Source organism: Erythrolamprus reginae, chromosome 7 (genome assembly GCF_031021105.1).
Source record: "Erythrolamprus reginae isolate rEryReg1 chromosome 7, rEryReg1.hap1, whole genome shotgun sequence".
Lineage (NCBI taxonomy): Eukaryota > Metazoa > Chordata > Lepidosauria > Squamata > Dipsadidae > Erythrolamprus > Erythrolamprus reginae.
Genome location: NC_091956.1, coordinates 16,096,005 through 16,112,593, shown reverse-complemented (window position 1 = coordinate 16,112,593; position 16,589 = coordinate 16,096,005). Strand labels below are relative to the sequence as shown.

Below are 16,589 nucleotides of genomic sequence, written 5' to 3'. Positions count from 1 at the left end.
AGTGAAATCTACTTACCTTCCCTACCGATTCGGAAGTGCTCTCGTGCATGCTTTTTTTACCTTTTGTGCATTTGCAGGGGGTTATAAACAAGAAAATGGCAGCATCTGGGCCAGTGGATGGAGCCTCATGCTGCTACCACTACCTGTTCTCTGAACCAGCAGTGGCCGCTGCTACCAGTTCAGCCAGACCGGGCCAAACTGGTAGCATTTCACCTCGGCCCATAAACCCATGAAGTAAAATGCTCATTCCTTAAGCTTGTCCTTGCCTTTAGTGTGGTGTTTGTTTTTTAAAAAATGTTGAATTACAGACTGAATTATTATTCATGAGCAATACCAGATATAACTTTGCTAATTGTATTTGTTGGCTTTCCAGGTCATTGATCTGTACTGGGGAGTGGAGCCAGAAGAATGGGACAGTCCAGACCTCCAAAAGACACGGATGAGGCTCTTAGAAGACTGCCTGAAAACGTCAGCAGGTCCATGTTTTGTTGTGGGTATAAAATAAAGTTTTACTTAATTAAATCTAGTTTTGTTTTTAATGTAGTGGTGGTCTTTGTCAGAATCAGGACTTACCTGATGCAATATTCCAAATTGCAGAGAGAGAGAAGGATTGTAAAACTGCTTAGTCATGGTGAATATGCAAATTGTAATGTAATCTGATTGGCTGACAAATATATATAAACATAATGCACCTTTGCTTAGGTGATGGCTTGTGGCTTGGTATGAAGGTATTGTAGTATTGTAGATTAGTATGGTTTAGGGTGGCGTGTGAATTGTAGCTGAATGTTGTAACTGAGAATAGTAGATAGAAACGTGGCCTCCAGGAAGGACGTCTTCGTGACGTCAAAGCTCCACCCATGGAATTCCCTATTGGGATTCCCCACCTCCTTTCCAGCCTCCAGATCGGCCAAAAACGCCACTGCCGATTGTAAAAATGGCACTCCACCGGGCGGTGGCGCCCGGCTGTAACCTTCTTAAACAGCCGGGCGCTTCTTGGCAGCCTTCGGAACCCGAACCCGAACCCGAACTTCCGGGTTCGGAGTTAAGGAGAACGCCGAGAAGCTCACCGGCTGTTTCAGAAGGTGACAACCAGGCGGCGGCACTTCTCGGCAGCCTCCCAATCCGAACCCGAAAAGTTCGGGTTCAGGAGAACGCCGAGAAGCTTCCCGGTGATTTTCCCTCCCCTTTGCACGCATTAATCGCTTTTACTATGTTTCCTATGGGAAACAATGTTTCATCTTACGAACCTTTCGCCTTACAAACCTACTTCCGGAACCAATTAAGTTCATAAGATGAGGTATTACTGTACTTAGTATAGTAACTGCTAGAGAGATAGCTACAGTGTAAATAGTTAGTGTAGGTTTGCTACGAAAGAAGTAAATATTTTCCTAAGAATCTGTGCTGTACATGTCTTCAATTATCTTCAAGACAAAGATTCCTGATATCCTGGTCTGAGGCAGACTGGTTAGCTGCTTTGGTTATCTGGGTGAGCTAGCTTCTGCAAAATGTTACTCGAACAGTCTTTTCTTAAGGATGCATATTTAACATAAAATCGCATAAGAGATTTAGTTGTTGTGGGGGGGCAGATTCCAGAAATACATCTAAATCAGTGGGGGGTTGCTGCCAGTTCAAACCAGTTGTCCCATACCGGTGGCAGAAATTTGCCCCGCTTGCCGAACTGCCAGTGATGGCTGGCGGACCACACACCCCGAACTGGTTCTCCAGTCTAGATTATTGTCTGGAACAATAACAAAGCAGTCTTTAAAAAATAAGTCTAATAATTTGAACATTCTGTAGGCATTTATGGTTAATGACTTACGTCCTTGAGGCAAAAAACAAAAAGCCAGCTTCAGACTTTGCCTCCCCCTGCAGCAATTTGCCTCTGTGCAGTTTTAGTTTCACTTTCATTTTAACACGTGGTCTTGCCGGCTACTTCAATCAATCAGCTGAGTGTCGGGAGGCAGATAATCAGTGGCTTGTGTTAATCAGGCTGTACTGCTGTTTGCTGCAAGGAGGTAAATTGCTGACAGGCAGAGACCAAAGAGTGGGAGTGGCTAGGTGGGACTACATTCAGTGTATAAGAGGCACACAAGTTTTCAACCTCTTTTGGGGGGAAAAAGTACTCTGAAAAATGCGGTATGTTATGTTACGTCACATTACGTTATGATAGCATAGCGTACTGTACTGTACAATACTATGCTATGCTATGCTACCGTATTTTTTTGGAGTATAAGACACACCTTTTTCCTCCATAAAAGAGGCTGAAAATTCAGGTGTTATACGTTGAATGCAGCTCTTTTCGAAGCTTTTTCCCCCCAGCCCTAACTAGGTGCTAACTATCTTCCCAGCTCTTATCATGCAGGTTCTTTCATTGTTACTGTCTGCGAAGAATGTTTTTCAGAGTTGCAGAGGTTTTTCATTGCTCTAACTAGCCCCAAATGTTACTTTCCAGCCCTAACCAGGTGCTAACAATGTTTCCAGATCTTATCCGCTTGCAAGTTTTTCATCATTACTCTCTGTGAATAATGTTTGCCAAACCCAGTCTTTGTAGGGTTTTTTATTGTTCTACTTGCTCCAAATGTTTCTTTCCAGCCCTAACCAGGTGCTAACAATGTTTCCAGCTCTTACCGCTTGCAAAATCTTTCATTGTTACTCTTTGAGAAGAATGTTTTACAAGCCCTAAGTCTTTGCAGTTTTTTTCATTGCTCTACTTGTTTAGAATTTTCTTTCCAGCCCTAATCTTACTGTCTTGCAAGCTCTTTCATTGTTACTCTCTCCAAATAAGATTTTTTTAAAAAAAAAAACCTAACCAGGGGATAAAATAATGTGCTGAAACTAACTAGACTAAGGATGCTACTCAGATGAATACCTGGTAAGCAGATTATTTTCCCTATTTTCCTCCCAAAAATTAAGGTGTGTCTTATACCCCGCTGCGTCTTATACTCTATAAAATACGGTATATATTTTTTTTAATGCTGGCCTGGTCATCAGAGCACTGATGATGTTACATAATTGGCCAATGAAACATCAGCAAGAAAAGCACCAAGCCAGACAGAATCAAGATGTTTCAGACAGACAGTTCCACAAAATAATCCTTTCCACAAAGCTGAAAATCTATCTTGTCTTTTCAACTTCCAGCAGAAATATCACAACCAGGGCAATTAAAATATATGCTCCTCAGTCAATTCACTGAAAGTGTCTCTCTCTTCTTTTTTTTCTTTCAAATTTGCAACCATAAAATGTTCCCTATGCTTTTACTCCTAATAGAAGAAATGTGATTATCTGTGTTTCTGTCGGCAGTTTCTCTATTATATGCAGACATTCCATTTGCTCCTAATTGCTGGTTTTGCCAACATATTTGAATGGAGCTCGTCTCTAATAATTTTCTAATCACATCTTAGACTTTAAAAGCATTGCAATTGTATAACGCAGACTGAATTCCCAGAGAATCACATTCAGAGAATCTTCCGTCATTGCTAAGCTTGCCTCTTCTGTGTTTTAGATTGTTCGCTGGATGTGACACTTTGGATGAGGTTAAAAGCAACAGATTCCTTTTATTTTTAAGAAAAAGTGTACAGCCAGACAAGACAGGGAAGGATCTGTAGTTATTGCCATTGTCCTAGAACACTGCTGAATAATTAATTAAACATCGTGCGGGCTTTCCTTTCTGCAACCACCCTGTTCCATAATACAGGAAGGGTTAATTTAATAATAATAATGAATAATAATAATAATAATTTATTAGATTTGTATGCCGCCCCTCTCCGAGGACTCGGAGCAACTCACAACAAGACAATACACAATATACAAATCTAATAGTTAAAAAACAATTTTAAAAAACCTTATAAAATAGTCATGCAGCTCAAAGAGACCATACGTAAATTATAATAGCTAAGGGGTATATTAATTTCCCCATGCCTGGCAACATAGATGAGTTTTCAGAAGTTTACAAAAGGCAAGGAGGGTGGGGGCGGTCCTAATCTCTGGGGGGGGTTCCAGAGGGCCAGGGCTGCCACAGAGAAGGCTCTTCCCCTGGGCCCCATCAGACAACATTGTTTAGTCAACGGGACCTGGAGAAGGCCAACTCTGTGGGACCTAATCGGTCGCTGGGATTCATGTGGCAGAAGGTGGTCCTGGAGGTTTTCTGGTCCAATGCCATGTAGGGCTTTATAGGTCATAACCAACACTTTGAATTGAGACCGGAAACTGATCGGCAGCCAGTGCAATAAAGGTTTTATTTAAAATTCATAGTGTATTATTGAAAGAGCATACTACTAGAAAAGTGATAGCACTTTAAATATAAAGTAAAGCGAAGAACATTATCTAAAATTCAGATGATAGCACCTGGAAAGGCGGTAGCACAGGATGAATGATATATAACAGAAATAATTGGATAAATAATTAGAAAAATTTGATTAATTTGATTAAGAATTTGGCATTTGATATTGTATTGTATTATATTTTAATTTGAGGTATGTAAATTGGAATCTCTGCAAGGTGTGAAAAGCAATTAAAAAAATTATACCCCAAAATGGGGCACATGGGGACTCCTTTGAGAGGAGGGGAAGGTAGGGGCCACCCAGAAATTTAACTGGCCATGCATAAGTGCACCAGCGTGCCTTCCGTCCCCTGTCCTAATGTCTCTTTTATGTTTTTACTAGCTTCATGAATATAAACTCTATTATTCCCAATGATTATTTCTTCTATATTAGAAACATAGAAACATAGAAGACTGACGGCAGAAAAAGACCCCATGGTCCATCTAGTCTGCCCTTATACTATTTCCTGTGTTTTATCTTAGGATGGATATATGTTTATCCCAGGCATGTTTAAATTCAGTTACTGTGGATTTACCAACCACGTCTGCTGGAAGTTTGTTCCAAGGATCTACTACTCTTTCAGTGAAATAATATTTCCTCACGTTGCTTTTGATCTTTCCCCCAACTAACTTCAGATTGTGTCCCCTTGTTCTTGTGTTCACTTTCCTATTAAAAACACTTCCCTCCTGAACCTTATTTAACCCTTTAACATATTTAAATGTTTCGATCATGTCCCCCCTTTTCCTTCTGTCCTCCAGACTATACAGATTGAGTTCATTAAGTCTTTCCTGATACGTTTTATGCTTAAGACCTTCCACCATTCTTGTAGCCCGTCTTTGGACCCGTTCAATTTTGTCAATATCTTTTTGTAGGTGAGGTCTCCAGAACTGAACACAGTATTCCAAATGTGGTCTCACCAGCGCTCTATATAAGGGGATCACAATCTCCCTCTTCCTGCTTGTTATGCCTCTAGCTATGCAGCCAAGCATCCTACTTGCTTTTCCTACTGCCCGGCCACACAGCTCACCCATTTTGAGACTGTCAGAAATCACTACCCCTAAACATTATTCCTAATGTTTTTCTATTCTTCTATTGATATATATTACCATGATTATATCCTCACAAACCTACATTATATATTAGAAAAAATAAATAAATAAATAAAAATAAATAAATAAATAAAAATAACTACTGGTTCGCCCGAACCAGCTGAATTCCACCACTGAGTACATAACTGAACTGGGTTTTTTTACATCCAAAAGTTAAAAAGAAAAAAAAAAGAAAGAAAAATCTTCAAACCCCGAAACCTGAAGAATCATATTTCTGTAAAACACTCAGCTCTATTTATAAAGTGCTAAATGTCACACTAGATTACTGTTCTAATAAAGCATTCCTCCCACTTAAATGTTTGGGAATGAAATAAATCACCAAAGGTAAGACTGAATAATATTAATTTGAGGGGGGGGTCAAGATCGTCCTATTTATTCACAGCTAACTCTTAAATCACTTGCCACATTTGGCTAACAAATTTTTATATATACAGTGATACCTTGTCTTACAAACCCCTCATCATACAAACTTTTCGAGATACAAACCAGGAGTTTAAGATTTTTTTGCCTCTTCTTCCAAACTATTTTCACCTTACAAACCCAAGCCGCCGCCACTGGGATGCCCCACCTCTGGACTTCTGTTGCCAGCGAAGCGCCCATTTTTGCACTGCTGGGATTCCCCTGGGGCTCCCCTCCATGGGAAACACCACCTCCGGACTTCCGTGTTTTTGCGATGCTGCAGGGGAATCCCAGCAGCGCAAAAACGAGTGCTTCACTGGCAATGGAAGTCCAGAGGTGGGGTTTCCCAGTGAGGCGAGCCTCAGCAAAATCGCAGCATCACAAAAACATGGAAGTCCAGAGGTAGGGTTTTGAGGACTTCCGTGTTTTTGCGATGCTGCAATTTCGCTGAGGCTCCCGTCGCTGGGAAACCCCACCTCCGGATTTCCGTTGCCAGCGAAGTACCCATTTTTGCACTGCTGGGATTCCCCTGCAGCATCACAAAAACACGGAAGTCTAGAGGTGGGGTTTCCCATAGAGGGGAACCTCAGGGGAATCCCAGCAGTGCAAACACGGGCGCTTCGGCTGACAAAAGGGGTGAGTTTTGGGCTTATGCGCATTAATCGCTTTTCAATTGATTCCTATGGGAAACATTGTTTCATTTACAAACTTTTCACCTTACAAACCTCGTCCCAGAACCAATTAAGTTCGTAAGATGAGGTATCACTGTATATATATTTTCAAAGGTGAATGTTAAAAAGTTTTTGTAAAAACTAATATAATCATTGCCTATTCTTTGTTGTTGCTCAATGTAATTTTGAGAAATGCAATTCATAGGCACATCAAAAGCCTATTGGGTTCCTACTGGTTTGGACCAGTTCTATAAAAACCAACACATGCAGAGGGGCACCCCACACATGATTCAACTTCTGTGCATGTTCAGCAAGCCAAATCTTATGAGATTTCAGCTATTTTTGCAAATATTTTTGCTTTTGTGTATGCGCAGAAGCAAAAAACAGCAAAAATAGCCAAAATCTCCCAACCGCAAGCAAGATATCAGCTACTTTTGCCGGTATTCTTCCTTCCGTGCATGTGCAGAAGCAAAAAACTGTCAATTTTCACCAGGAATCTGTCCGTCGTGCTATTCCCAGACCAAAATCTATCGCTCATGCCATTCCCGGGCCATTCCCACATGGGGGGAAGAACCCATTACTGTTGCCACACCCCTGAACCTGTTCTCTCGACGGCGACTACATCAGCACCATCTTTCTTTCTTTTTTTTTGCTTCTGCTCATACGCAGAAGCTTTTTAAACTAATGCACATATGCACCTGCGTAAGGTGTGCGCATGCACGCAGCACAGCGCTGAGCAAACTGGTAGCAAAAAAACCCCGGAACTCACCTCTGGTCGAAAGGTAATGCCTTCAAATTTTAGCTCAGATGCTTGCTCAAATATGCGGCCCTGGACAAGTTAATATTTTTGTCTTGTGCCCTGTGTTTGATTTCATCTGGAAGAAAAAAAATGGGCTTCACAATTCACAAAGTTCTAAAAAGAAAAAAAAAGAAATATTTTTTTTCCCACGTCCATAAGTCATATTGAGAATGTATAAGGGTATGTAATTGTTGGCCCAAACAGCTGTTTCAACATGTTTACGTCTCACACCTGCTGTATAAACAATCATATATTCTAATTTTCTGTTACTGTAAATAAGGTGGATTTAAAAAAAAAAAATCAATATTATTAGGTGAAATAATGCCATCTGCTGGTTGAATCTCGCAGGCTAGTTTTCCAGGCCCGGGAATATGTTATTGTACCTAGTGCTTAATGTACACATGGCTTTCAATTAGGATGTGCTAGGTGGGGATATTAAGATCACTGCAAACAAAGGAGATATGCTACTTTCTGCTTCGCGATTCCCTTGGGAAAGAAAAAGTTAATTCTCTTTGACTTATGCATGAGCAGTCATGGGCATGCCGAGATATTCCCATGTTTATCAAGCACTCTGTGAGCTGCATTATCTGCCGATTGGTCTCCGAACGCAATTCAAAGTGTTGGTTATGACCTATAAAGCCCTACATGGCATTGGACCTATGGGACTGTCTTCTGCCTTAGGTATCCCAGTGGCCGGTTAGGTCCCACAGAGTTGGCCTCCTCCTGGTCCCATCTGTCAGGCAATGCCATCTGGCAGGACCTTCTCTGTGGTGGCCCCGGCCCTCTGGAATCAACTTCCCCCCGGAGATTTGTACTGCCCTCACCCTCCCAGTCTTCTGTAAGGCCTTGAATTTCTGCCGACAGGCCTGGGGCCACTGAAATGTTAACCTATCCCAGCGTATGAGTAAAGAATGATAGGATGAATGTGGATGATAGTTTTTTTAAAAATATATACAGTGATACCTCTACTTAAGATCTAGATTTCCTAGGCTTTACGGTTCTGGAGATTTTGTGATAAGTGAGTGGCATTTGGCTTTTTTATATATGGGTGTTGTTATAATAATAATAATAATAATTATTATTATTATTATTATTATTATTATTATTATTTATTGGATTTGTATGCCGCCCCTCTCCGCAGACTCGGGGCGGCTAACAACAATAATAAACACAACATGTACAATCCAATAATAAAAAAACAACTAAAAACCCCTATTATAAAACCAAACATACACACAAACATACCATGCATAACTTGTAATGGCCTAGGGGGAAGAGCTATCTCAACTCCCCCATGCCTGGCGGTATAAATGAGTCTTGAGTAGTTTACGAAAGACAGGGAGGGTGGGGGCAGTTCTAATCCCCAGGGGGAGTTGGTTCCAGAGGGCCGGGGCCGCCACAGAGAAGGCTCTTCCCCTGGGGCCCACCAAATGACATTGTTTAGTCGACGGGACCCGGAGAAGGCCAACTCTGTGGGACCTTATCGGTCGCTGGGATTCGTGCGGTAGCAGGCGGTTCCGGAGGTAATCTGGTCCATTGCCATGTAGGGCTTTAAAGGTCATGACCAACACTTTGAATTGTGACCGGAAACTGATCGGCAGCCAATGCAAGCCACAGAGTGTTGAAGAAACGTGGGCGAATGTTATCATAGTTCCTGACCGTTGTTCTGTGTTGTGTGCATAACAGGGTCTTTTGGGAGAAAAATACGGAAGCATCCGGATCCCCGGGGAAGTGGAATCCTCAGAATTCGAAATGATTCTGGATGCCGCTATCGAGGCCAAGCTGGAAACCAAGATTTTGGAAGAGTGCTACTGCCGGGATGAGAACGCGGTGCCCCCAACTTATTACCTCAAACCGAAAGCTGACATTCTGAAGACCAATCCCAATACGGTAAATAACTCTTCACGTGGTGTCGATTTAGGACAGGAGTGTCAAATTTTATTTCATTGAGGGCTGCATCAGGATTATGTTTGGCCTGGCCAGGGTGGGTGTGGCCAGGGTGGGCATGGCCAGCATGGCATCATTTGTGTTGGAGGGCGACTGTGGTGGCCTGAGTACTCTTGTCAGCAAAAATGGGCTCCTGAGCTCCGTTTTCGGCTGGGACGGCCTCTTGCAACCTTCTTCCAGTGAAAAGAGAGCTCAGAAGAGCCGCGCACAACTCTCATGAGCTCCGTTTTCACTGGCAGAGGTCCTCTGCTGTATCCAAGGCAGCCGCGTGGGCCAGATCTAAGCACCTCGTAGGTCATGTCTAATCCCCAGGCCTTGAGTTTGACACCCCTGATTTAGGACATGTCTCTATTTGCAGGGCAAGGGACGTTAGAATCTGAGGGCAGAGTCAAAAGAGGGATTAGCCTAGAATCCCTATGTAGCCATGAGAAGTTGACCATATTTTTCAGAGTATAAGACGCACCAGAAGATAAGATATACCTTAATTTGGGGGGAGGAAAATAGGAATCTGTTTACCAGATATTTGTCTGGCTAGCGTCCTTAGTCTGGTCAGCTTCAGCACATTATTTTATCCCCCGGCTAGGGCTTTAACAAAACTTTATTCAGAAAGAGTAACAATGAAAGAGCTTGCAAGCCAGTAAGAGCTGGGAGCATCATTAGCACCTGGAAAGAAACATTCGGAGCCAGTAGAGCAATGGGGGAAAAAAACCTGCAAAGACAGGGCTTGGAAAACATTCTTCACAGAGAGTAACAATGAAAGAGCTTGCAAGCTGGAAAGAGCTGGGAACATTGTTAGCATCTGGTTCAGAGCAAATTAGAGCAATGAAAAAAAACCTGCAAAGACTTAGGGCTTGGAAAACATTCTTCGCAGAGAGTAACAAAGAAATAGCCTGCAAGGTAAGAATTGGGAAGATCATTAGCAGCTAGTTAGGGCTGAAAAAAGCTATATATTCACAATATAAGACGCACCCAAATTATCAGCCCGTTTTAGGGAGGAAAAAGGTGCGTTCTTATACTCCAAAAAATATGGTAAGTCCAACATCCCTTTGAATTCTATTGATACTTACTTAACTCCCAACTGGTTGCTCGCCATTGCTTGAGAAGCTTGCAGGCTGTTTAGCTGTAAATCGGCTTAATTGGATCTCCGCTTGTGGACTTGGTCTTTGGCGCCTGACATTTCTTCTGAGAATTATAGTTTTCTGAGAAAGCTACAAACTATCTGACCTCAAAATCTCAGCTGTTCTCACTGTTCTGTGCACAGCCCTCGGAGAGAAATCCCCGACTCAAAAATCCTTTATTTTATGAATAAGTCAAACTTTTTATTGATATAAGCACACATAATGAAAGCAGGTTTTAAAAGACTCAGTCTAATTAGCATTCCAATAGATAACAAAGTCCCTTTATCATTTAAGCATATGTTTTACGCTCACCAGATTCCTGGCAACAAGCATCCGTCTGAGAATGAGTGTTATTAAGGCAGAAATCATGGTTTTAAAGCTTCGTTCAAGCACATCCCCTAGTTTCATATCTCTTCCATCGAACGATGTTGAATCTCCACACCCCATTTCCCACAATCCTTTGCCTTTATACTGCCTGGAAGTGACATCACACCTCAAAGAGGCTAAGGCTGTAAGCTAATACCTTTTACTATGTAACTTCCCTTGCCTGCAGAGAGGGGCGGCATACAAATCCAATAAATAATAATAATAATCTTCTATAGTGAGGGTCAATCCATTGACTTTCCACTCTCATGTCTTCCTTATCCTCTGACTGGGACCACTCTTCCATTGTCACATCAGCCCCCTCTAGTGGTTCCTCGAGGTCACTCAAGTCACTTTCTCTCTCACTCTTGCTCTCTGCTTCATCTGTCAACCCCCCTGGCCCAGGATATCTAGATGGCCATCCTCCTCGGAATCTGACATGACCTGAGATGGAGAAGGAGCACTCACAACACTCACCAAAGTTCCGAAGATACTTTGTTGAAGTCATGGCAGACTGACATCCAGTACAGTAAATAGAAATCTAATTTGTGAGTTACATTGTCCAGGTTGTTAAATGTGTGAGCACTCTGTGTTATTCTTCGCTCCCTGTCAGTGTCACTCAAATGATACAGTCCCCCTAGAGACCACAGTGCCTACAGGTTGAGCATCTTGATACATAAAACTACACATGTGCCCTTCCTCTAAGTAGAAACCCAGAGAACGCTTCAGGAAATCAAGATTGTTTAAAAGTGAAATGAAGGTCTTACATTTTTGTAGCTCAAATGCAAAGCATAGATTCCATGCTAAATCTACCCTAACTTTCACCCGCCTTTCCCGTATTTATTTTTCTCTCATTTTCTCTCTATTTTTTTCCTTTCTATTTCTATTAAATAATCAGGACAATGCTTCTGAGGCATGAAAGATCAGGTCCACCCAGGAAGCTCCTATTTAATTTGATCTAATTGTCTGTCTGTCTGTCTGTCTGTCTGTCTGTCTGTCTGTCTGTCTGTCTGTCTGTCTACCTTGTTTGTTTATTTTTATTTTTATTATTATTATTATTATTATTATTATTATTATTATTATTATTTATTAGATTTGTATGCCCCCCCTCTCCGAAGACTCGGGGCGGCTAACAACAATAAAGAAAACAATGTAACAAATCTAATATTAAAAAGTAATCTAAAAAAACCCAATTTAAGAAACCAATCATACAAACAAGCATACCATGTATAAATTCTATAAGCCTAGGGGGAAGGGGGAAAAAATTTCAATTCCCCCATGCATGACAACAGAGGTGGGTTTTAAGGAGCTTGCGAAAGGCAAGGAGGGTGGGGGCAACTCTGATATCTGGGGGGAGCTGGTTCCAGAGGGTTGGGGCCGCCACAGAGAAGGCTCTTTTCCTGGGTCCCGCCAAATGACATTGTTTAGTCGATGGGACCCGGAAAAGGCCAACTCTGTGGGACCTAACCGGTCGTTGGGATTCGTGCGGCAGAAGGCGGTCCCAGAGATATTCTGGTCCGATGCCATGAAGGGCTTTATAGGTCATAACCAACACTTTGAATTGTGACCGGAAACTGATCGGCAACCAATGCAGACTGCGGAGTGTTGGTGTAACATGGGCATGCCTTGGGAAGCCCATGATTGCTCTCACAACTGCATTCTGCACGATCTGAAGTTTCCGAACACTTTTCAAAGGCAGCCCCATGTAGAGAGCATTACAGTAGTCGAACCTCGAGGTGATGTTTGTTTGTTTGTTTGTTTGTTTGTTTGTTTATTTGGCTTCTATGCCGCCCTTCTTCTCAGACCCAGGGTGACTCACAACAAGAAAAATACAAAACATCTAGAAATCTAAATCTAAAAACATCCTAAAGTCCCAATTTCTTAAAACCAGTCGCTCACATTCACCCAATCTTACATATAAATTCATTCATCGACCGGGGCTAGATATTAAACAGTGGCCCCAAGCCACTAAAAGATGGGTCTTTAAAGCCTTGCGGAAAGCGGGGAGGGTGGGGGCTGTACAAATCTCTGGAGGGAGTTGATTCCATAGGGGCGGAGCTGCCACAGGGAAGGCTCTTCTCCTAGGCCCTGCCAGGCAACATTGTCTAGCTGACGGGACCTGGAGAAGGCCAACTCTGTGGGAACTAACCAGCCACTGGGATAAGTGAGGCAGAAAACAGTCCATAGATAATTTGGTCCAATGCCATATAGGGCTTTATAGGTCATAACCAACACTTTGAATTGCGTTCAGAGACCAATCGGCAGCCAATGCAGCTTGCGGAGCGCTGGAGAAATATGAGCATATCTCAGAAGGCCCATGATTGCTCACGTGGCTGCATTTTGCACCAGCTGAAGTCTCCGAATGCTTTTCAAAGGTAAGTCCATGTAGAGAGCGTTGCAGTAGTCGAACCTCGAGGGGATAAGGGTATGAGTGACTATGAGAAGTCTCTCACATTGAATTGCTATTCATATCTATGAACAGGAATCTTCTCAAAGGTTAGCACCTTTGAGTTAGACAGGGGTCAAAGGAACTCAAGAGGAATTGGACTTAGTTCACTTGTGGCTATGTAGGGATTCTAGGCTGAGCTCTCTTTTCACTCCGCCCCCAGATTCTGCCTTTCTTTCTTGTACAATGGTTTTGTTTGCTTGCTTGCTTGCTTGCTTGCTTGCTTGCTTGCTTGCTTGCTTGCCTGCCTGCCTGCCTGCCTGCCTGCCTGCCTGCCTGCCTGCCTGCCTGCCTGCCTGCCTGCCTGCCTGCTTGCTTGCTTATTTATTTATTTATTTTATTCGACTTCTATGCCGCCCAATCCCGAAGGACTCAGGGCGGCTTACAAAACAGTATAATACAAAAAGATACAGAGCAATACAAAGAAGTTGAATATCATATCTAAAACTAAAACCCTGTAATAAAACCCATTTGTATATTAAAAAACAGTCATAATCTCAGATTTAAACTTAATATTAACCGCTCCAAACTTGACTGTAAAAAATATGACTTCAGTAACCGAGTTGTTGAAGCCTGGAACTCATTACCTGACTCCATAGTGTCATCCCCAAACCCCCAACACTTTACCCTTAGATAATCTACGGTTGACCTATCCAGATTCTTAAGAGGTCAGTAAGGGGCGAGTACAAGTGCACTAGAGTGCCTTCCGTCCCCTGTCCTATTGCTCTCCTATATCTCCTGTACCTTTCTTCTATTCCTATATCTCTTCTTCTATTCTTTCATTGATATGTTCTATTCCTATATCTTCTTTTCTATTATTTCTTAGATATATTTTACTATGAGTATCTCCTCTATAACCTTCATCATGTATTTTACTATGTGTATATAGATATATACCCACTAAAACCCTCATTGTGCATTGGACAAAATAAATAAATAAATAAATAAATAAATATAAATATAAATAAATAAATAAATAAATAAATAAATATAAATAAATAATAAATAAATAAATAAACAAACAAATAAATAAATAAATAAATAAATAAATAAATAAATAAATACACACCATTCATATAGTTTGGCCATGGAAGATATACAATTCATGGCCCCCAGGCCTGCCGGTAAAGCCAGGTCTTAGTGGCCTTACAAAAGGCCAGTAGGATTGGAGCAGTACGGACATCGGGGGGTAGTTGGTTCCATAGAGCCAGGGCAGCCACAGAGAAGGCTCTTCCCTGCGGTCCCACCAACTTGCATTGCTTAGCTGATGGAACCTGGAGGAGGCCAACTCTGTGTGCTCTTATTGGTCTCTAGGATGTATGTGGCAGTAGGAGGTCCCTTAGGTAGTCTGGTCCTGAGCCATAATGTATCTAAAATATATTAAATGTTCAAAAGCAGCACTGGTTTGTGCAGGTGTATGCCAATCAACTGTTTAATAATAATAATAATAATAATAATAATAATAATAATAATAATAATAATAAATAATAATATCATCATCTCCGGGACCGCCTTCTGCTGCACGAATCCCAGCGACCGGTTAGGTCCCACAGAGTTGGCCTTCTCCGGATCCCGTCGACTAAGCAATGTCATTTGGTGGGACCCAGGAGAAGAGCCTTCTCTATGGCGGCCCCGACCCTCTGGAACCAGATATCAGAGTTGCCCCCACCCTCCTTGCCTTTTCCAAGCTCCTTAAAACCCACTTATGTCATCAGGCATGGGGGAATTGAAATTTCACTTCCCCCTAGGCTTATAGAATTTATACATGGTATGCTTGTATGTATGAGTGGTTCTTTAAATTGGGGGGTTTTTAGATTATTTTTAATATTAAATTTGTTTACATTGTCTTTTCATTGTTGTTAGCCGCCCCGAGTCTTCGGAGAGGGGCGGCATACAAATCTAATAAATAAATAAATAAATAAATTAATTAATTAATTAATTAATTAATAATAATAATAATAATTTATTAGATTTGTATGCCGCCCCTCTCTGAGTACTGCAATAAATAGTTTGTGATAATCCACTTCTAAGCAGGCGAGGGCCCATAATGCAGACAGAAATAGAACCAATTCTATTGAACTTTCTTCTTGACCAGGAGTCAGCAACCTGCAGCTCTGGAGCCACATGTGGCTCTTTCATTCCTCTCCAGTGCTTCCATAATTGATAGGACTTTCTTCCATTGCTACTCCCTCTGATAATCAGCCGAGCCTTTTTTTCAGCCCTAACTGTGAAGCGATCTTCCACCTTTTTTTCCAGTCCTAACAAGGTGTTAACAAGTGAAACTTTCCCCTCTGCTTTGCTGGTGAAGCGATCATTCCTTTGCCTGCTTTTCTCATTGTTTCTCTCTGAAGAGAGAGACATGAAGTGTTTTAGAAACTGTTTTTTAACCCCAACCAGGGGATAAAAAGCAAGCATGCGGGCTCAAAAGCAGGAAACTAATGTGCTGAAGCTGACCAAACTAAAGACTAGCCAGATAAATATCTGATAGGCAGATTATTTTTTTCCCTATTTTCCTCCCCCAAAACTAAGGTGCGTCTTATACTCCGGTACATTTTATACTCTGAAAAATACGGTACTTCTTGACCTGTGCTTTGGAGAATGAGTCAACTGCTCCACAAGTACTGGAAGAACATCGTCGTGTCCTCTCTAATCCTTCTCTTCAATAAGATGGCTATACGTTGCTTAGCCGGGATGGCGCAGTGGTTAGAGTGCAGCACTGCAGGCTACCTCAGCTAACTGCTAGCTGTAGTTCAGCAGTTCAAATCTCACCACCGGCTCAAGGTTGACTCAGCCTTCCATCCTTTCGAGGTGCTTCAAATGGGGACTCAGATTGTTGGGGGCAATGTGCTGACTCTGTAAACCACTTAGAGAGGGATTTAAACCACTCTGAAGTGGTATATAAGTCTAAATTACTGCAACACTATCTGCATGGGGCTACCTTTGAAAAGTGTTCGGAAACTTCAGATCGTGCAGAAAGCGGCCGCGAGAGCCATCGTGGGGCTTCCTAGATTCGCCCATGTTTCTGCAACACTCCGCAGCCTGCACTGGCTGCCGATTGGTTTCCAGTCACAATTCAAAGTGTTGGTAATGAACTTTAAAGCCCTACATGGCATTGGGCCAGAATACATCCGGAACTGCCTTCTACCACACGAATCCCAGCGGCCGATAAGATCCCACAGAGTTGGCCTTCTCGGGGTCCCGTCGACCAAACAATGTTGTTTGGTGGGCCCCAGGGGAAGAGCCTTCTCTGTGGTGGCCCCGGCCCTCTGGAATCAACTCCCCCCAGAGATTAGAACGGCCCCCACCCTCCTTGTCTTTTGCAAATTACTCAATACCCACCTTTGTCGCCAGGCATGGGGGAGTTAGGATATTCCTTCCCCCATGCCATTACAAGTTATGTATGGTATGTTTGTGTGTA

At 42.3% G+C, this 16,589-nt stretch overlaps 1 protein-coding gene across 1 annotated transcript in view; it reads left to right on the top strand.

Moving 5' to 3' along the window:
- Positions 1-16,589, top strand: part of NWD2 (NACHT and WD repeat domain containing 2) — a 69,598-nt gene that overhangs the window by 33,523 nt on the left and 19,486 nt on the right. Inside the window, exons 3-4 of the mRNA XM_070756560.1 lie at positions 374-490; positions 8,984-9,187. Of these exons, the coding sequence (XP_070612661.1) occupies positions 374-490; positions 8,984-9,187 (321 nt within the window). The remainder of the gene's footprint in view (positions 1-373; positions 491-8,983; positions 9,188-16,589) is intronic.